At 36.4% G+C, this 21553-nt stretch overlaps 1 protein-coding gene and 1 long non-coding RNA gene across 10 annotated transcripts in view; one reads left to right on the top strand and one right to left on the bottom strand.

Annotated features, from left to right (window-relative positions):
• Positions 1–21553, top strand: part of LOC132675220 (guanylate cyclase soluble subunit alpha-2-like) — a 239115-nt gene that overhangs the window by 168744 nt on the left and 48818 nt on the right. For all 9 annotated transcript variants that reach the window (XR_014135330.1, XR_014135327.1, XR_013549994.2 and 6 more), the window contains one exon: positions 7065–7219. Coding sequence is in view for 2 of the 9 variants with exons in the window: in XM_081790403.1 (XP_081646529.1) it covers positions 7065–7219 (155 nt within the window). In the remaining 7 variants the exon portion in view is untranslated. The remainder of the gene's footprint in view (positions 1–7064; positions 7220–21553) is intronic.
• The window catches only part of LOC132660804 (uncharacterized), a 205194-nt gene continuing 199131 nt past the window's right edge, over positions 15491–21553 (bottom strand). The window contains exon 6 of the long non-coding RNA XR_014135331.1: positions 15491–16272. This is a non-coding gene — a long non-coding RNA (uncharacterized LOC132660804). The remainder of the gene's footprint in view (positions 16273–21553) is intronic.

Below are 21553 nucleotides of genomic sequence, written 5' to 3'. Positions count from 1 at the left end.
GAAATTGTAAAAACCTACAGAGGTTATATGAGTTGATTGTATTCTGCCTAAGAATCTTGAACTTTTAAAATCAAAATTTAAAACATTAAGTGATATTTTCTTGTCAGGGAAATATTGGTTATTAATAAAATAAGACAAAAATGTGAAAATCCATTTCATTTATTTCCTTTTATTAGTGAAAAATTTTATGATGAAACTTATGCATGTTAATACTGGTAGAAGAATGAAGTACTTGTTTTCTTCCCTGTTTCTTAACAGTGTGAGCAATGGTTTTGGTCTCCTGGCTATTAAAACAGTTAATTAACTATTTTTAAAATAATTTTTAATGTTTGTTTATTTTTGAGAGAGACAGACAGCACAAGTGGGGGAGGGGCAGAGAGAGACACACACACAGAATCCCAAGCAGGCTTCATACTCTGAGCTGTCAGCACAGAACATGACCTAGGGCTCTAACTCATGAACCTGAGATAATGACCTGAGCTGAAGTCCGATGCTTAACCAACTGAGCCACCCAGGCGCCCCAATTAACTATTTTTAAAAGCTTAAAATCTTAATTACATAAATCTAAGAATGATACTTAAATACAAACACAATTACACAGATAACTGGCTCTTTCTACAGAAGTCTTTCTTCTTCTTCCTACTATAGACCTGCTGTTTTAATTTGGAAATTCTGTCTTGCTCCAGCGGGACTATTTCAACACAAATTGGTATTTGATTTTCATAACTTGCTAGCTCCTAACTCCTGTTAATCATGGTATCAGTCTGATTCGGACGTTCGGGAATTAGTCCATCTATTTACTGAACTATAAAGGGGTCCTTGCCACATAAACACCACCATGGGCGCCATGAGGTATGGGAAGGGAACTTGCACGAGTGCCCCCTGTGGGCTAATTGCTCTTTTTCATTGTGCTCCTCTGGACTTGAATTTATTTGTAAAATGAGGGGCTCAACTAATGAATCTGTGCTGCTCTCCCAACCCAAAGATTCCTTCTTGACGAAACCAGTTTTGGCTAACGGAGGTCTAACCCTATAAGCCTTCTATTTTTAGGCACCGTGGGAGAAATATTATCTTAAAATGCACTTGTTTATGTGCCTCAGCAGATGAATAATCAGTGAAGTATTAGGAGAATAACTGCATCTTTTGATGAGTGGGGACTCTGATGTTTTCCAGAGCTTTGCAGTCTTTCACACATTTCAGGTAGATAGAGGAGATTGGGTAACAGGTATCCTAACCTCAGGATGGATCCAAAAGTTACTGTGTTTTTCAATAAATCCCTAGGGTGAACACTATTTGTTTTCATAAATGTTCTCTGAAAAGTGAAGTCTAGTGTTACGCATCAAGGCTTTGGTCTGATTAAAGCATTTATTATTTCGTGTGTGTGCTGGTCTACTAAGTACCTATAGAGTGCCAGAAGCCTGTGTAGGGCAGATTCTGCACCATTTCTCAGATTCTGCACCATTGCCACTTTGGACTGGAAAATTCTCTGTTGTGGGGAGGCTGTCCTAGGCATCTTTAGCTCAACTGAATAGATGAAAAGAATAGAAGCAGCTCCCCATCCCAGTTGTGAAAATAAAAAAAATGTCTCAAGACATTGTCAGATGTTCACTGAAGGGCACAAATGTCCCTAGTTAACAACCACTGGTTTAGTGCAAAATGACCTTCTTTAGTGAGGACATCCTGGGCAGATGGATGCCAATGTTTCTGAGTGGTTAAATTATTTAAATGATGTTAAATCTTGCTGAAAGGAATCTAAATTCATCATTGAGAGTTGAATGTATCTATTTTGTCTAACTGCTCGATGTTCCTGACATATTCTGAGTGAGGCAATCATTCCCTTCTTTACATAGGCAACACTTCTTGCTATCCTTCCCAATTTTTGGGAAATCTCAGTAAGTTGTCAAAAGAAATGCAGAAGATGGGTGCCTGAGTGGCTCAGATGGTTAAGCATCTGACTTTAGCTCAGGTCATGATTTCATGAGTTCAAGCCCTGCATCAGGATTCAGTGCTGACAGTACAGAGCTTGCTTGGGATTCTTTCTCTCTTTCTCTCTCAAAATAAATAAACAAACTTAAAAAAAAACAAATGAAAAGAAAAGAGAGTCTGATGATTCAGTTTATAATTTGTCAATAGTATCTCCTTCCAAAATTAAATAACTGAGTTTTGTTTCATTGTATGATAGACACAATGACAGCAAATTTGTGCTATTTGTGTGGTTATTGATATTTTTGTGCATGTTTGGTGATATTTTGTGCAGGATGTTTTGTGCCCTCTAAGAGAAATCATTTGTTTAAATGACCATTTCTCCATCCACCCCGCCCAAGGATATCAGGGTTTTTACTGCTAGCATTTTTTAGGTTATAATAATTCTAATTCTGATAACTTCATTTAAAAAACCCTCAGGTCTTTTGACAGGAGGCAGCAGTGGAACTATACAAGCCTTCTGTGTAGTGTGTTGTGGGTATAGAGTCTTTTTCTCAAACAAAACACACAGAGTAAAGAGGCTGTGAGATGTATCTTGCCTCCTGCATAAAAAGATCAATACAGTGATCACAGGTCCAAACTGACAATCTTAGCATCTGAGGTGTTTTTTAGGCAAGCCTTCATTACACAAAGTAATTTAATATAAATAGGCCTCATAAAAGCAAACCCAAGGAAGTATAATAATATTGCAAAATGCTTTCTAACCTGAGAGAAGGTGCTTTATAATTATCTTGTTTAAAAGGACTATTGCCATTCAGCAGTTTTCTTTCTCTTTTTCTTTTTTTTTTTCTTTTCTCTTTCTTTCTTCTTCTTCTTCTTCTTCTTCTTCTTCTTCTTCTTTCTTCTTTCTTCTTTCTTCTTTCTTCTTCTTTCTTCTTCTTTACCTTTTTAAATCCAAATAGATAATCGCTCATCAGAACCAGGCCTATGGGGCACCTGGGTAGGGTAGTTCAGTTAGTTAAGCATCTGACTCTTGATTTTGGTTCAGGTCATGATCTCATGGTTGGTGAGATGGAGCCCCATGTCAGACTCCATGCTGACAGCACAGAGCCTGCTTGGGATTCTCTCTCTTCTTCTTCCTCTGCCCCTCCCCTACTTGTGTGAGCACCTTTCTCTGTCTCTCAAAAAAAAAAAAAAAGAAAAAATATGCATACATTTTTCTGACAGGTTTCTTAAAAAAAAAAAAGTATGGGGCACCTGGGTGCCTTAATCGGTTAAGTGTCTGACTTTGGCTCAGGTCATGGTCTTGCCATCGGTGAGTTTCAGACCCGCATTGGGCTCTGTGCTGACAACTCATAGCTTGGAACCTGCTTCAGATTCTGTCTCCTTCTGTCTCTGCCCTTCCCCACTCATGCTCTGTCTCTGTCTCTGTCTCTATCTCTCAGAAATGAACAAACGTTGACAATTTTTTTAAAAGTACTATCTCTGCTTCCACTTCAAATGGAATAACAGACTGGATTCATACTTCTACCTTAAACAATTAAAAATCCAGAAGAAAAAGTACAATAGAACAGTTTTTATGACACTGGCCACTAGGCAATAGAAAACAGTGATCCCTGAGAGATAGGAAACAAATAAGATGAATCATAGGATTTCCCTGGTATGTTGCTTTGGGAATATCCAGACTGTGGTGCAAGGAGAAGCAAACCAGGAGGCATTGAACAAATTCCTGTAGTCAGAGAGGTGGAGCTCAATCTGGGGAGACCAAGGAAGCTGGAGGTCACAGACAGGGAACCAGTAAGGAGAGAGTTGCACAAAGACCACCAACATTCTTCCAAGGAGCCACCTATATGTTCTGCACAACATTGATTATTGTTTCTATGTGAGAAGATTCCCTTGTCTCAATAGGGAAAAACACCTGGAAGGACTAGAGGAAAAAGTTCCTGGCACTCACAAAGAACCTGGAAAAAATTGCCTGTTCCCATCAGGAAGACCTGAGAACCTCATAAATCATGGGCACTGGGTGCAGTACTCTGGGTGTTCTTGCCTCAGTAGTGGAGAATAATTAGCCCTACATGAAATACTGCTCAAGACTTGCCTAACAAATCCTAAAAAGCAAGACTTGAAAAGACCAAATTGTTTCCAAGGAACTTGACTACATCCATAGACAGAACTCAAGAATATGTACAAGGATCTAAAAAATATCCCCACTCAACAAAGTCAAATTTGTGATACTGAACATTCAACCAAAAATTACTAGCTTGCAGCAAAGCTGAAAAATATTACCCATAATGATGAAAAAGACCAATCAAAACTGAAATAGACTAATAGATGTATTAGCAGACAAGAGTTTTAAAATAGTTATTTTAACTAAATTCCATATGTTGAAAAGTTAATTTGATGCCTGAAAAAGAAAAATCCCAAATTGAACTTCTAGAGAGGAAAATCACAATGTCTGAGATTAAACATGCAGTGGATGGGGTTAGCAAAAGATTACACATTACAAAAGAAAAGATTAATAAATCTGAAGAAGTTATAATAGAAGTTACCCAAAATAAACAGAAAAAGTAATTTAAATGATTAAATTTTCTGTCTTCCATGGAAATACTTCAAGTATCCCAATATGCATGTAATTGGAGTTTCTGGGATAGAGGGGTGGATATAAAAAATATCTGAATAAGAAATAGCTGAAATTCTTCCTAATCTGAAGAAAACTACACACTCACAGATCCAAGAAACTCAACAAATCCCAAACACAAGAAACATGAAGAAAACAACATCAAGGAAAATCATAACTAAATTCTGCAGGGGGTGCCTGGGTGGCTTACTTGGTTATGCACCTGACTTTGGCTCAGGTCATGATCTCACAGTTCATGAGTTTGAGCCCCACATCGGATGAGCTTGAGCCCTGCTTCAGGTGAGCTCAGGCTCCATACTCTCTGTCCCTCTCTCTCTCCCTCTCATTCTGCACATTGTGGGATTTTCTCTCTCTGCCCCTCACTCACTTGTGCAGTCTCTATTTCTCTCAAAAATAAATAAGTTTATTAATTAAAAAAATATTTAAATAAATTTTTCAAAACTAGAAAAAGACAGAAAAAGATCTAGTACATATGAAGGAATTAATATAAGCACGACAGCAGTGTTCTCATAGGAAACAATATACAGGAGGAGATGGTGGAACAACATCACTAAAGCACTAAAAGAAAAAACTGTCAACCTAGAATTCCATACTCAACAAAAATATCTGTCAGATAGGGAGGCAAAATAAAAACGTTTTCAAACATACAAAAGCTGAAAGAATTCATCATCAGTAGACCTAGAGTTCAAAACATGTTTGAAGAAATCTTTTAGGCAGAAGGAAACTGATAGCAAGTGTAAGTCCAGATCTACCCAGAGGAATGAAGAGCACCTTAAATGGTAACATCATGACCCTTCCCTTGAACTTGCACTATCTATCTTGCCCCATCATGACTTGGAACATGAAAGTGCTCCTGACTCAGCTTCAGGTTTTCCAACAAGGAATATATGACGAGGCATAAGGAGGAACACAATGATAAGACCTGTCCCTGACCAAACAGAGCTTCCTGACAATCTGGACCACTCACCTGGGAACTATTACTAAGAGACTAATAAAAGTATACTTTTTAGGATTTATGTATTTTAGAGTATTACTTACTGCACATTGACCTCTATCTTAATTAAAACAATTATTTTTAAAGCTGTAAAGTGCCCTTTACATTAAGATATTTAATCTAATTGGAAATTTTTTTCAATATGAAGACACAGTTGATGTGTAGCATCCTAATGGAAATGCTGTCTTTTTTTCACTAATCTGAAATGCCAACTCTATTATATATCAATCACCTGTATATACATGGAAGTCTTCCTTGACTTCCTCTTCTGTTAGTCTGTTTATATATATACTGGTGTATGTTCACACTAATAGGGAAAATTTTTATTCTTTATAAAGTTATTTATAAATATAAAATTATTCTTTATAAATATATATAAATATAAAAAAATAAAGAAAAATATTTATTCTTTCACCAGTGTTGGATTTCAAAATAAATGTTAGAATCACTTTTTAAAAATTAGATGAAAGGTTATTAAGAGATGCAGCTACATCACAGTGATTTCAGCCTGTCTTACCAATAGTTGATGTATGCAGGAGTCTCCAGTTTTATGACAAAGGTTAGTCTCAGAATGACTTTTTGTCCTCACAACTATAGGGACAGAAGGAGACATGGTAGTGAAGGAGTGACACTTTACTTACATAGTAGCTCCTAGGGGTCAGATTGCTTCCCTCTCTTCCACATTCCCCTGGGACTAAGGATCCCATTCCCCACTTGGTCAACATTAGCTTCAGCTATTTTGGTGTAGACCATGTATATGCAACTTCATTGCTGTAATCACACTGAAGTTTATATTGACTTCACATTGAGGACTCCTCCAAGGCATGGGACAGACTAACAGTTATCAGATTCACAGAGTGTAAACTATACAGCCCTTAATTTATTTTTCAGGGTTTTCAATAGATAATTCTTGACTGGCGCAAGGGTTAAATTCTCTATAACTCCATTTTGATATAATGTTGAAGAGTTTTGACAACTTATTCAACATTTATCACTTACCATTGAGGGCCTACTTTGTTCTAGGTATAGTATTAAGTACTGAATATTCAGCAATAAGAAAAAAGATATGGATACTTCTAGGACAACCCAACATTTAAACAAAATAAACAGAAATATACATATTTAATTTATAATTGTGCTTAATTTTATGAAGGAAAAAATAGGGTTGTATGTGAGAGTAAATGGAGGGCAAATAATAAGTTTTTTATGTGTTAGAACATGTGTACAAATGAAAGGTGATCTGACCTGTAGTATAACCAGATTTCTGTAGCTAATTAAATACAATTTTTTCCTATAATTTCTTATTTATTCCATAGTATTCATGTTCACTGCCACTATAATGTTCCAGATATCAGGCTCACAAAGATGACCAAGACCAACTTTCTGTCTTTGAGGAGATCCTAGTTCGGTGGTTTACATAATTAGCAGTAGTACCCCTCCTTAAAAGAATTGCATACCAAAAGAAAAACATAAATATATCCTTTTCATTTTTCTTTCTTTTTCTTTTAGATGAGGATAGGCATTCACTCAGGTTCTGTGCTCGCTGGAGTTGTTGGGGTAAGAATGCCACGATATTGCCTGTTTGGAAATAATGTCACTCTGGCCAGCAAGTTCGAATCAGGAAGTCACCCTCGGCGCATCAACGTCAGCCCTACCACTTACCAGTAAGTGTTCTCTGGCCTCCACCCCCTCCTGTCGTTGACATTGCCTTGAGCCAATATCCCGTCATTTGTGAGACCCTGTATTTTTTGTGTTTGATCCTTTCATTCTCTGAGGTAATATGAATAGATGCACCCAGTCTGAAAGATAGCAACTGTGACACAAACGTTTATTTGCATCATGAGCAAGTGCATGAAGAGCCTGACTTGGCTGAGAGGAAACACAGGTTTGTCATTTCCCACAGTCATTGTCCTTCTGACAAGAGAACAAATGTTAAGTGGCTGCATCACACAAGAAGTCTTCACATTTCCAAAATGTTCCTCAGTATTTATAAAGCCAAAGGAATGAGATAGAAAAGACATTTTGTCTACATTTATTCTTTGGAATAATTAAGATAAAAACTCTCTAAAGATAAATATATACTGGGCACAGAGTGAAACTGCAAACTCTATTTATTCTTAAAGGTCATATTTGTTAACTCGATACATACAGCTGACAGCTGAACGTATCTGTATTTTGTGCCTGGTAGATGTCCCCTCACCCACTAGATACTAAATTCCACAGGGACAGGGATGATCTCTGCTTCAGCTCATCATTATCTTCCCAGAACTTACAAAATATTTTTGGCACATAATCTCTGTATAAATATTTATTGAATTATTGAAAAATGCATTGATAGGGTGGACTTCTCTAGAAGAAGAAAACATGACTATCTCCTACATGTTAGACTTTGGCTTTACACTAGGCATCTGTGTGCAAACTAATTTAGTGCCATGATTTGGATAACTAAGAAATTGTATTGTAAAACTGTAGAGTGGAAATAGTGGCCATTGATTCTTTTATTTTATTATTTATTGTTTACTGAAGTATAATTAATATACTTCAGTTTCAAGTGTGTAACATATTGCTTTGACAATTCTATACATTCCTCACTGTTCACATGATAAGTGTAGTCAACATAAGTCATCATAAAATGTTTTTATACTATTATTGACTATATTCCCTCTGCTGTAGTTTTCATCCCTGTGACTTATTTATTTCACGTTGGAAGTTTTATCCTTCTTAATCCTCTTTATTTTACCCATTCCCCCGCCCACCTTCCTTCTGGCAACTACCAGTGGTCTCTGTATTTAAACATCAGTTTGTCTCTTTTCTTTGTTTGTTTGCTTTTTAGATTCCACATACAAGTGAAATCCTACGGTATTTGTCCTTCCCTGTCTGACTTGTTTCATTTAGTGTCATACACTCTAGGTCCATTAATGTTATTGCAAATGGCAAAAGCACATTGTTTTTTAATGGCTGAATAATATTCCACTGTATATGTATACCACATACTTATCCATTCATCGCTTGATGGACACTTTAGGTTGCTTCCATATCTTAGCTCTTGTAAATAATGCTGCAGTAAACATAGGGGTGCATGTCTTTTTGAATTAGTCTTTTCTTTTTCTTTGGGTAAATACCCAGTAGTGGAATTACTGCATCATATGGTACTTCTGTTTTTAATATTTTTAGGAAACTCCACAGTATCTTCGAGTGGCTGCACTGTTTTACATTCCCACCAGCAGTGCACAAGGGTTCCCTTTTCTCCACATCTTTTCCAACATGTGTTTTTTCTTGTCGTTTTGATACTAGCCATTCTGACTAGTGTGAAGTGATGTCTCATTATTTGTTTTGTTGTTGTTTGGGGGGGGGGGTGTTGGTTTTTGTTGTTGTCTTTTTCCTGATTATTAGTGATGTTGAGCATCTTTGCATGTATCTGTTGGCCATCTGCATGTCTATTCAGATCCTCTGCCCATTTTTAATCAGATTGTTATTTGATGTTGAGTTGTATAAGTTCTTTATCTATTTTGGATATTAACCCTTTATCAGATAGATCATTTGCAAATACTTTATTCTATTCAGTAAGTTGCCTTTGCCTTTTTATTTTGCTTTCATTTTGCCACTTCATTGTTTCCTTTGCTGTACAAAAGCTTTTTATTTTGGTGTAGTCAAAGTTTATTTTCACTTTTGTTTTCCTTGCTTCAGGAGACATACTTAGAGAAACATTGCTAAGGCTGATGTCAAAGAGATTACTGCCTATGTTTTCTTCTAGGAGTTTTATGGTTTCAGTTCTCATATGTAGGCCTTTAATCCATTTTGAGATTACTTTTGTATATGGTGTAAGAAATTGTCCAGTTTCATCCTTTTGCATGTAGCTACCAGATTCCTCAAAAACATTTTTTGAAAATACTGTCTTTTCCCCATTATATATTCTTGCTCCTCTATTGTAGATTAATCAACCGTATATGAGTAGGCTTATTTCTGGGCTCTTTATCCTGTTCCATTGATCTATGTGTGTCTTTTGATGACAGTACATCCTGTTTTTATTACTATTGGTCTGCAATGTATCTTGAAATCTGAGATTGTGATACCTCTAGTTTTGTTCTCTCTCAAGATGGCGTTGGCTATTTGAGAACTTTTGTGGTTCTTTAAAAATTTTATTTGTTCTAGTTCTGTGATAAATGCTGTTGATATTTAGAAAGAGATTGCATTTAATCTATATATTGCTTTGGGTAATATGGACATTTTAGCAACACTAATTCTTCAAATCCATGAGCATGTTATACTTTTACATTTGTTGTTTCATCTTCAATTTCTTTCATCAATGTTTTATAGTTTTCAGAGATTAGGTCTTTCACCTCCTTGATTAATTTTATTCCTAGGTATTGTATCCTTTTGGTGCAACTGTAAGTTCGATTGTGTCCTTAAATTTTCTTTCTGCTACTCTTGCATTTCTCTACAGAAATGCAACACATACTTTATATTGATTTTGTATCCTGCAACTTGACTGAATTCATTTATCACTTGTAATAGTTTTTTGGTGGTGCCTTTAGGGTTTTCTATATATAGCAACATGTCATCTATAAAGAGTGACAATTTTATTGCTTCCTTAGCAATTTGGAAGCTTTTCATTTCTTTTTGTTGTCTTATTACGATGGCTGACTTCCAGAACTCCAGTGTATGAAAGTGGGAGGAGTGGAACCCTTATTTTGTTCCTGATGTTAGAGGAAAGTCTCCCAGTTTTTCACCACTGAATATGATGTTAGCTATGGATTTGCTGTGTACAGTCTTTATTATGTTGAGATACTTCACTGAGTTTTTATCAGAAAAGGATGTTGAAAATATCAAATGTTGTATCTGCATATCTTTACATATGGTTTTTACTCTTTCTCTTGTTAATGTGATTTGTCACACTGATTGACTTGCACATACTGAAACACCCTTACATCCCTAGAATAAAACCCACTTGATCATGGTCACTGATCATTTTAATATATTGTTGAATTAGGCTTGCCAATCTTTTGAGGATTTTTACAGCTACGTTCATCATATATGTTGGCCTGTAGTTAGTTGTTTGTTTGTTTTGCACTTCTGCAATTGTTGTTGTTAGCTTTTTGGTCTGGTTTTGGTATCACAGTAATACTAGCCTTGTATGATGGATTAGGAAGTTGGTTGATTACTGAGTCAATTTCATTACTAGTAATTACTCAGTTCACATTTTCTATTTCTTCCTGATACAGTTTTGGAAGATTATATGTTTCTGTAATTTATCCATTTGAGTAAATTGTCCACTATGTTGGCATATCATTTTTCATAATATGCTCTTATCCTTTGTATTTCTCTGGTGTCAGTTGCTATTTCTTCTCCTTCATTTATGATTTTATTTGAAACCTCTCTCATTTTTTCTTGATGAATTTGGCTAAAGTGTTACCAGTTTTATTTTTTTAGAAAACTGACTCTTGCTTTCATTGATCTTTTCCATTATTCTTTTAGTCTCCATTTTGTTATTTTCTGCTCTGGTGTTTATTATTTCTTCTTCTAACCTTGGGTTTGTTTGTCCTTTCTTTTCTTCTTAGTTTCTTTAGGTGTAAGGTTAGGTTATTTGAAAATTTTCTTATTTCTTGAAGTAGGCCTGATTACTATAAAATTCCCTCTTACTGCTTTTGCTGTATGCCAAAGATGTTGGACTATTGCGTTTTCATTTTCATTTGTCTCCAGGTGTTTGTTGATTTCTTCTTTGATTTCTTGGTTGACACTTTCATTGTTGAGTAGCATTTTGCTTATCCTCCACCACATGTTGGTGTGCTTCTTCCAGATTTTTTTCTTATAATTGATTTCTAGTATCATATTGTTGTGGTTGGAAAACATACTTGATATGAGCTCAATATTTTTATATTTACTGAGACTTACTTTATGGCCTATCTGTTGTATCCTGGAGAGTCCATGTGCACCTAAAAAGAATTTGTATTCTGCTCTTGGGGGATGGAATGTTCTGTATATTTGTCAGCTTCATCTGATATAATGTGTGTTTCAAAGCCACTCTTGTTGATATTATATCTGGATGATCTATCCATTGATGTAAGTGGGGTGTTAAAGCCCTCTACTACTATTGTATTACTGTCAGTTTTTGCTTATATCTGTTAATATTTGCTTTATGTATTTTGGTGTTTCTATGTTGTGTGCATAGATATTTACAATTGTTATATCCTCTTGATGTATTGTTCTATTTATCATTATATAGTGCGCTTCATTGTCTCTTGCTACACTGTTTGTTTTAAAGCCTATTTTGATATGAGAATTGCTATACTGGCCTTTGTGCACTTTCATTTGCATAGTGTATGTTTTTTTTTTATCTCTTCACCTTTAGTCTGTATGTGTTTCCAGGTTTGAAGTGAGATAGTTGTAGGCTGCATATAGATGGGTCTTGTTTTCTAATCCATTCAGTAATCCTATATGTTTTGATTGGAGTATGAAAACCATTTACATTTAAAGTAGTGATTAGTAGGTATATACTTATTTTCTGTTTTTTTTTTTTTTTTTTTTTTTATAGTTCTTCTCTGTTTCTTCTATGGATCTTTTCCCTTGTGGTTTGATGGCTTTGCTTAGTGTTATGCTTGACTTTCTATTTTTTTGTGTATAACTATTATAGGTTTTTGATCTGTTGTTACCATTGTGTTCATATATAACTTCTTTTTTGAATGTTTTTTAACGTTTATTTTTGAGACAGAGAAAGAGAGTGCAAGTGGGGGAGGGGCAGAGAGAGAGGGAGACCCAGAATCTAAGACAGGCCCCAGGCTCTGAGCTGTCAGCACAGAGCCTGACAGAAGGCTCAAACCCATGAACTATGAGATCATGACCTGAGCCGAAGTCAGATGTTTAACCAACTGAGCCACCCAGGCACTGCTGTGTTCATTATAACTTCTTAAGTATCTAGCAGTCTAAATTAAGTTGATAGTTTCTTAAGTTCAAACACATTGTAAGCACTAAATTTTTACTCACCCTCCATGTTTTATGTATATGATGTCACATTTTACATCTTTTCGTTTTGTGTATTTGGCTAATTTTTGTAGATACAATTGATTTTTACCACTTTTGTGTTTTAACCTCCATACTGACTTTATTAAGTGATTAATCTATTTTTTTACCATATGTTTGCTTTACCTGTGAAAATTTTCCCTTTCATAATTTTCTTATTTCTAATTATATCCTTTCCTTTACATTTAAGGAATTCTCTTTAGAACTTTACATAAGGCTGGTTTAAAGGTGATGAATCCTTTCACTTTTGTTTGGGAAACTATCTTTCCTTCTGTTCTGAATGATAGCCTTGCTGGATCAAGTATTCTTAGTGTAGTTTTGTTTTGTTTCTTTTCTTTTAGCACTTTGAGTATATAATGCCACTCAGTTCTGGCCTGCAAAGTTTCTGCTGACAAGTCAGCTGATGGCCTTATGGAATTTCACTTGTATAGAACCTTTTTTTTTTCTTTATTGCATCTGTTAAGATTTTCTCTTTATCATTACTTATTACTCTTTTAATCATTATTTGTCATTTTGTGGGCCTCCTGGGATCTTTCTGCTTCCTGGACCTGGATGTCTGTTTCCTTCGCCAGGTTCAGGAAGTTTTCAGCTATTATTTCTTCTAAGAAGTTTTTTTTTTTCCTTCTTTATCTCTTCTCCTTCTGAGATCCCTATACCGTGAATGTTATTACACTTGATGTTGTTGAGTTCCCTTAACCTTTTCTCATTTATTGTTATTTCTTTTTCTTTTTGCTGTTCAGCTTGGATGCTTCCCATTACATTGTCTTACAGTTTGCTGATCCATTTTTCTGCATCCTCTCGTCTGCTATTGATTCTCTCTAGTATATTTTTTATTTTATTAATTGAATTCCTTATCTCTGAGAGGTTATTTTTTCTATTTTCTTCTTGTTGAAATTCTCACTTATTTCATCCACTCTTTTCCAAAATCCACTGAATATCTTTATGACCATTGCTTTGAATTCTTTATCAGGCATATTGCTTATCTCTGTTTCATCTAGTTTTTTTCAGTGGTAGTATCTTGTTCTTTCATCTGGTACCTATTCCTTCACCTCATTTTGCATGACTCTTTTGTGTTTGTTTCTATGTATTATGTCAGCAGTGTCTCCTGGTCTTTAAAGTAGCGGCCTTGTGTAGAAGAGGGCATGTGGTGTCCTATAGTAATGTCCCCCTGGTCACCAGAACCATTTGCTCCAGGAATGTCCCCTCTGTGGGCTGCATGCACGTCCCATTTTGGCTGAGCCATGATTGTCTTTATCCCAGCCTGTTGCAAGACTAGCTTTGCCTGCTGTTGGTGTACTATTGGGTGGTGAATGTGGCGGGGGTTGGGGGGTGGTTAGTTTCCTCAAAGTTGAGAGGCCCGAGGCTGCTGTGGGCTCATTGGTGGGCAGGGTTAGAAGTCCAGCTGACTGTCTGCAGCTGGGATTTCTGCCAGAACTGCAGGTACATCAAAGGGCAGGGCTTTCTCCCTGCAAGTCTCAGAGACTGTTATTGGTGAATGGGGCCAGTGGTCTACAGTTAGCATCTCTGCCACAGCTACTGGAACACTGAATGGCAGGGCTTACTCCCCCAGCAGACAGCTAAGAGGCCAGGATGCTGGAACTGAGGGCACTGGGGTGTGTGGTTACCTTATCCCTTCCCCAGGGCAGGAGTCACTTTGGAGTGGTACTTGTCCCTGCTGGAGCTGCTTACAGGGTGTTGCAATGCAGGAGCTGCTTTGGAGTGATGTCTGCTAAGTTGAGTGGGTTGGATCAGTGTAGCTGGAAAGGAATGTGAAAGCTGGGTGCACAGGGCTAGCAAGGTAGATGGAGAGTGTTATCATTGGCTCCTGCAAGTTTCCAGCTACCTAGGCTGGGGGAGGAGAAGAAAAATGATGCCCACCAGCACTCTTCTTCCTCAAGAAATCTCTTGAAGATCTCTGCCCCTCCAGAACACATTCCAAGATTAGTAAATAAATCTCCTTCACATATATCCAAGCTCTTTTAAACTGTTGCTTCTGTGGTGTTTCTCAGGGTTGAGTTACTACGCTGAGTTTCCTACTGCCCTCTATGCTTGTGACATACCTTCCATTGATAGTTAGTCTCACTGGAAGTCTGGTTCCCAACTGTAGCTCCACTGCTCCTACCCTTTTCATTCCTCTCGGGGATTAGTTGTGGAGGGTCAGCCAGTCTTCAGGCTGTTTCCAGAGTCAGTTGTGCAGACGTAGCCATTATCTTAGCATGTCCTTGGGCTGAGGGGAGCTCAGGGTCCTCTTACTTTGCTATCTTCTCTGAATTTCCCTTGGGTTTTATTTATTTATTTATTTATTTTTTAACGTCTATTTATTTTTGAGACAGAGAGAGACAGAGCATGAACGGGGGAGGGGCAGAGAGAGAGGGAGACACAGAATCGGAAGCAGGCTCCAGGCTGTGAGCCATCAGCCCAGAGCCTGACACGGGGCTCGAACTCACGGACCGCGAGATCATGACCTGAGCCGAAGTCGGACGCCCAACCGACTGAGCCACCCAGGCGCCCCTCCCTTGGGTTTTAAATTGTATCTAAAACAAACACCCTGAGACAGAAAATGTGAATATATAGATGATGATAAACAAAATGGTGATATTTTGAACCTTTTGATATATCTGTAGAGAGAGAGGTTAGTCTTTTAGATGAAAGATATATATGCAGATTTCTGAGGTGATGAGAAAGGGAACTGAAATTTCAAATATAAACTCAAAAGAAAGTTGCATAAGAACTACCTGTCATTTAAAGGGTATTTATATAAGGGTTTTGCCTCTTTTAAATTTCTTCCATTTTTTTTTTTTCTAACACAATTCTGGGCATACTACAGATGATTTGACAGTTTCCATCTTAAAATTTTTCTATTTTAAAAAATGACATGTAAAGAATGGATTAACTGTTTGAGGAGTTCGTGCCCTGAGCTGAGACAGGATAGGTATAGCTGGCTTTGTTTACACATAAGCAGTAAAGGAAACCTTGCAAGCCACACAGGATCTGTGCCTTTGGGTGCTGTTTCTATCATAATCTTTTTCACATTGAGTTTGTGATGATCCTCGGTGGTCAATAAGGTCTTCAGGCTTGAATCATTTCAACCAAAACATTTTATTCTGTTATTGTCTACCTCCATCCCCCCACCAAAGAAAACAAGTGGAGCCATGGTCAGACACATTGAGCTGCCATATGGATAGATTCTAAAAGATATTTTTTCTGATTGGGCCCAAATCCTGTCATTCCTACTAATACTTTATGCAAATGTTTTTACTTTTATTCTATTTTACAAAAAAAAACCCTTTCCTTCCTCTTTCCCCGCGTTTCCTCCTCCTTCCCTTCTTTCAACAAACATGTGTTGAAAACCTCCTACATTCCAAGCAGTATGATAGGCACTAACATTATAAGGATAAACAGCATAAAAACCATCTCTACCCTCAGGGACAAGATCAGAGACTAGGTGATAAATGTACCTGAGCAAAACAAATTAATTTAAACAGACTAGTGCTGAGGTGAAGAAACCCCAATTAGAGTATTGGGGCAAGAGGAGGAGTGGGCTAAAACGAAACCGGTACATCATGTTAAGAGGTTTCAGCCTAATGCCAAGTGCGAGGAAGTATATTGAAGTCTTTTAAGCAGAGGAGTGACTCGACCAGATTTGTGCTTTAAAAATGATGAAGACTCTTATGTGGATCCTGAGAAACTTAACAGGAACCTGTGGGGGAGGGGAAGGAAAAAAAAAGAGAGGTTAGACTGGGAGACAGCCGAAGCATAAGAGACTCTTAAAAAATGAGAACAAAGCCCTCAGGCTGATAGGGGGTGGGGGGGTGGGTGATGGGTATTGAAGAGGGCATCTTTTGGGATGAGCATCTTTTGGGATTGGAAACCAATTTGACAATAAAGTTCATATATTTAAAAAATAAAATAAAAAAAATGACGAAGATGGTGGAAAGGAGAACAGATCAGGTGGTACATAGGGGCAGCACTCCATTGATTGAAAGCGGGTAATCCTACCCCCATTTCATTGCTGGGAGCACAGCTTAGTTATACTGTGGACTCCTAACCTTTGGCTATTTCACCTTGCCTTCCCAAGCTTCAGAAGAGCAGGTGGTCTTACTGACCTCTGACATCCATGTAAATCTGGGATACCATTAAAAACACTGTACCTGGGGTCCTGGCAATGATCTCAGTATGACTGGGTTTTCAGAGTCTGGATCAGTTGGTTTAGCCTGTGCTACTCTGCACAGTTGACTCATGTCTGATTGTTGTGTTCTACACTGCACAAGGTGATTTATGAACCCACAAGTGTGGAGTGTACCTCCCGTTTCCTAGGACACTGAAAGTGAAACACCAGGATTGAATTCTCAGGAACGTTCCCTACAAGGAGGCAAAACTGCACTTTTTAGAGCAAATAGGAACTTATGATATAAAACTCAAAGTTTAGCTCACGAGAGCTTGAAGTTTCCAGTTTTCTTTCCTGAATTATATCCTGTAGAGTGCTCCCTATTGTCTGGTTATCTGGAAATCTTCAGAGAGGTTTATGTTCACTTTATTTTTAGTAAGACTATATGATCATCATAAATACGTGTGAATCATTTGCATATTATGATGAACTGAAATAATTTTCTCAGTTACTCATTCCAAACACATTTTGCCCAAAATAGTAGTTTTCTGAAATCACTGAACTTTTACAAATATTTTGAAGTACTAAAAATTAAAAGAAATAATACTCATGACCCCACCACTTGTTTAATACTTTAATTGCCTCAGATATTACTTAATAAAATAAAACTTTTCCTTTGGAATTTTTACTCCCTTTCATTGTGACAAACACCACCATGAATTTGATATATTTCAAAGTTCACTGTTTTATACATTAAATTTCTCAAAAATATCCATAAACAACAGAATTTTATATATTTTTATTTGCATGAATGATAACACAGTATATGAAAATTTCTCAAACATTGGTTTTTATTAAAAAAATTTCATATATCTGAGATCGATACATGATGGAACATAAGCGCTAGTTCATCTACTGCAACATTCCATTTTATGACTACACTATATTTTAATACTTATTCATCTGCTCCTCTATTGATCAACACCTAATTGTTTTTTCCTAGTTGTTAACTATGACAAAGTGTGTTCCTATGAACATTATGTACCTGTAATTACTTAACTCACTTTACATTTCATGTCATATAAATTGAGTGTCTTATACATAAGAGTTGGAATTATGTATATAAACCACAATTTTTTTATCCATTCATCAGTTGATGGACATTTAGGCTCTTTCCATAAATATGGCCCTTTGTAGCAACATGGATGGAACTGGAGAGTGTTATGCTAAGTGAAATAAGCCATACAGAGAAAGACAGATAGCATATGGTTTCACTCTTATGTGGATCCTGAGAAACTTAACAGAAACCCATGGGGGAGGGGAAGGAAAAAAAAAGAGTTTAGAGTGGAAGAGAGCCAAAGCATAAGAGACTCTTAAAAACTGAGAACAAACTGAGGGTTGATGGGGGGTGGGAGGGAGGGGAAGGTGGGTGATGGGTATTGAGGAGGGCACCTTTTGGGATGAGCACTGGGTGTTATATGGAAACCACTTTGACAATAAACTTCATATATTGAAAAAAAAAGAGTAACCACTATTACTAAGAGAAAAAAAAAGAGTAACCACTATTACTAAGAGAAAAAAAAAGAGTTGGAATTAGAGTACTTCACAATTTTATAGACATAAGGAATAACACTTTAAAAATCAGAGCTACAAGTTCTATATGGTAACCTTCACTTTTTTAGATTCTTAATGTGTGAGTCATCTTGTTGCATACAGTAATGGCCAAGAACCATTCCTTCTTCACCTAGAGCAGTTTATTGCTTGTTTTAGTTCTGGGAAAAAAGGTAGTCAATGAGTTTTTTAAGTTTTCCATATTTGATGTTTTTCCCCTTTTTCTCTAATAAATGTGAAGCTTATACTCATCTTTATTCCCACTCATCCCAGTTTTGAAATAATGCACACATGATAAACACTTGTCTTTTACCATTATGTTACTGATCTTTGGAACTAAAATAATTGATTATATTTAGGATAGTGGAAGCAAATTTTGAGATGGCTTGAATTATCAAATGATTTGCCTGAGCAAAATCCATTTCCTTGCTAATTGCAAACTAAAAATGTGCAAAGACTCTTTAATTCCTGCGATAGAAGTTTTCCTTAACCTTCAAACATTTTTCTTTTCTTATTTTGCAGTTGATCTACTTCTGGGCTTTTCAAAATACCTATTTTTCATTCACTGTCAAAGTCCCCTTCTGCTAAAACCCAGTTACCTACTAACTCCTGCTCATCATGTTAGGGGATCTACAGTGGACAAGATGAGGTAGTGGTCGAGTGTACAAATTCCACTATCAGAGTGCCTATGTTGGAATCCAGGCTCTAAATATCTGTATACAGTTTAGCAACTTAATTGCTTTGGATCCAGTTTTCTCATCTTAAAAATGGGTACCTATTCCTGATGATTATCATTGGGATTAAACATGTTGTTTATAAATCTCCTAATACTTGGAACACAGAATTCATTTATTGCTTCATCCCATTCTTTTTTTTAAATTAAAGTATTGTTGACACACAATGCTAGATTAGTTTCAGGTGTACAGCTTAGTGACTCAACAAGTCTATACCTTGTTATGTTCAACACAAGTGTAACTACCATCCATCACCATACAACATGTTACAATACCACCTACAATATCCTCTATGCTCTATTTTTTATTCCCATGACTTCCCCATTCAATAACCAGAAGCCTGTATCTATCTCCCACTGCCCTTCACCCATCCCCTCCATCCCTAACTCCTTCCCCTCTGGCAATTACTAGTTTGTTCTCCGTATTTATGGGCTATTTTTGCTTTTTTTATTTGCTTGTCTTACTTCTTAGATTCTATGTTTAAGTGAAATCATGTGGTATTTGTCTTTCTCTTATTCCCGTCAGCATCATACCCTCCAAGTCTATCCATGTTGTTGCAAATGGCAAGAGCTTATTGTTATTATTGTTATTATTACTTTGGTGGCAGAATACTATTCAGTTGTATATATACCCCATCCTCTTTATCCATTCACATATTAATGGACACTTTAGTGCCTATTAATGCCATACATTAGTTATTGTGAATATTGCTGCCATAAACATGGGGGTGCATATATCTTCTGGAATTAGTATTTTTATTTTCTTTGGATAAACACCCAGTAGTGGAATTACTGGATTCATATGGTTTTTCTAGTTTTAATTTTTGAGGGACTTCCATACTGTTTACCACAGTGGTTACACCAACTTACATTCCCACCAATAGTGCATGAGGGTTCTCTTTTTCTGAACACCCTCATAAACACTTGCTATTATCTTGTCTTTTTGATACTAGACATTATGACAGGTGTAAGGTGATATTTCATTGTGGTTTTGATTTACATTTGCCTGATGATGAGTGATGTTGAGCATCTTTTCATGTGTCTGTTGGCCATACCTGTATATCTTCTTGGAAGAATGTCCAGTCAGGTCCTCTGCCCAGTTTTTAAATCAGATTTTTTGTTTTTGTGTTTATTTGTATAAGTTCTTTATTTTGGCTCTTAAGCCCTTATCAGATATATCATTTGCAAATACATTCTCCCAGGGAGTAGGTTGACTTTTTTACTGTGCAAAATCTTATTTTGGTGGAGTCCCAATACTTTGTTTTTGATTTTTGTCTTCCTTGACTGAGGAAACATATCTAGAAAAATGTTGCTAAGGTTAATGTCACAGAGATTACTATCTGCATTTTCTTCTACAAGTTTTATGGATTTGGGCCTCACATTTTAAGTCTTCAGTCAACTGTGAGTTTATTTTTATGTATGGTGTAAGAAAGTGGTCCAGTTTTCCCAGCACTATTTATTGAAGAAACTGTCTTTATCCCATTGTGTACACTTGCCTTCTTTGTTGTAGATCATTTAACCATTTATGTACGGGTGTGTTCCTGGAGTCTCTATCCTGTTCCATCTGATCTGATTTTTGTGCCAGTACCATCCTGTTTTGATTACTATAGCTTTGTAGTATATCTTAAAATCTGTGATTGTGATACCTCTACCTTTGTTCTTTTTCAGCATATTTTGGGTTATTCAAGGTCTTTTGTGGTTCCATACATATTTTAGGATAATTTGTTGTAGTTTTGTGAAACATGCTATTGGTATTTTGATAGGGATTACATTGAATGTTTAGATTGCTTTGGGTAGTGTGGACATTTTAACATTAATTCTTCCACTCCATGAGCATTTAATTTTTTTGTGCTTTCTTGAATTTCTTTCATCATTTTTTAAAATAATTTTCAGAATATAGGTTTTTAACCTCCTTAGTTCAGTTTATTCCTAGGTATTTTATTCTTTTTGTGCAAATGTAAAGGTAATTGTCTTCTTAATTTCTCTTTCTACTACTTTGTTATTAGTGTATAGAAATGCAGCTGATTTCTGTGTTAATTTTATATCTTGCCTCTGTATTGATTTCACTTGTCAGTTCTAATATTTTTTGGTGCGGTCTTTAGGGTTTTCTATATAGTATCATGTCATTTACAATAGTGACAGTTTTACTTCTTCCTTACCAATCTGGATGAGTTTTATTTCTTTTCTTGCCTGATTGTTTCACTAGGACTTCCAATACTACACTGAGTAAAAGTGGCAAGAATGGACATCCTTGTGTTGTTCCTGATCTTAGAGGAAAAGCTGTCAGTTTTTCACCATTGAGTGTGATATTAGCTGTGGGTTTTTCATATATGACCTTTATTATGTTGAAGTATGTTCCCTCTAAATCTACTTTGTTGAGTTTTATCATGAAAGTATGTAGAATTTTATTAAATGTTTTTTCTGTATCTACTTAAATGGGAATTCACTTTGTTACTGTGGTGTATTGATTGATTTGTGGATATTGAACCAACCTTGCATCCCTAGAATAAATCCCACTTGATGGTGGTG

The sequence above is a fragment of the Panthera onca genome, chromosome D1 (genome assembly GCF_046562875.1).
Source record: "Panthera onca isolate mPanOnc1 chromosome D1, mPanOnc1 haplotype 2, whole genome shotgun sequence".
NCBI classification, from domain to species: Eukaryota; Metazoa; Chordata; class Mammalia; order Carnivora; family Felidae; genus Panthera; species Panthera onca.
Note: the sequence above shows the minus strand (reverse complement) of the source record. Positions and strands in the feature narration are given on the sequence as shown.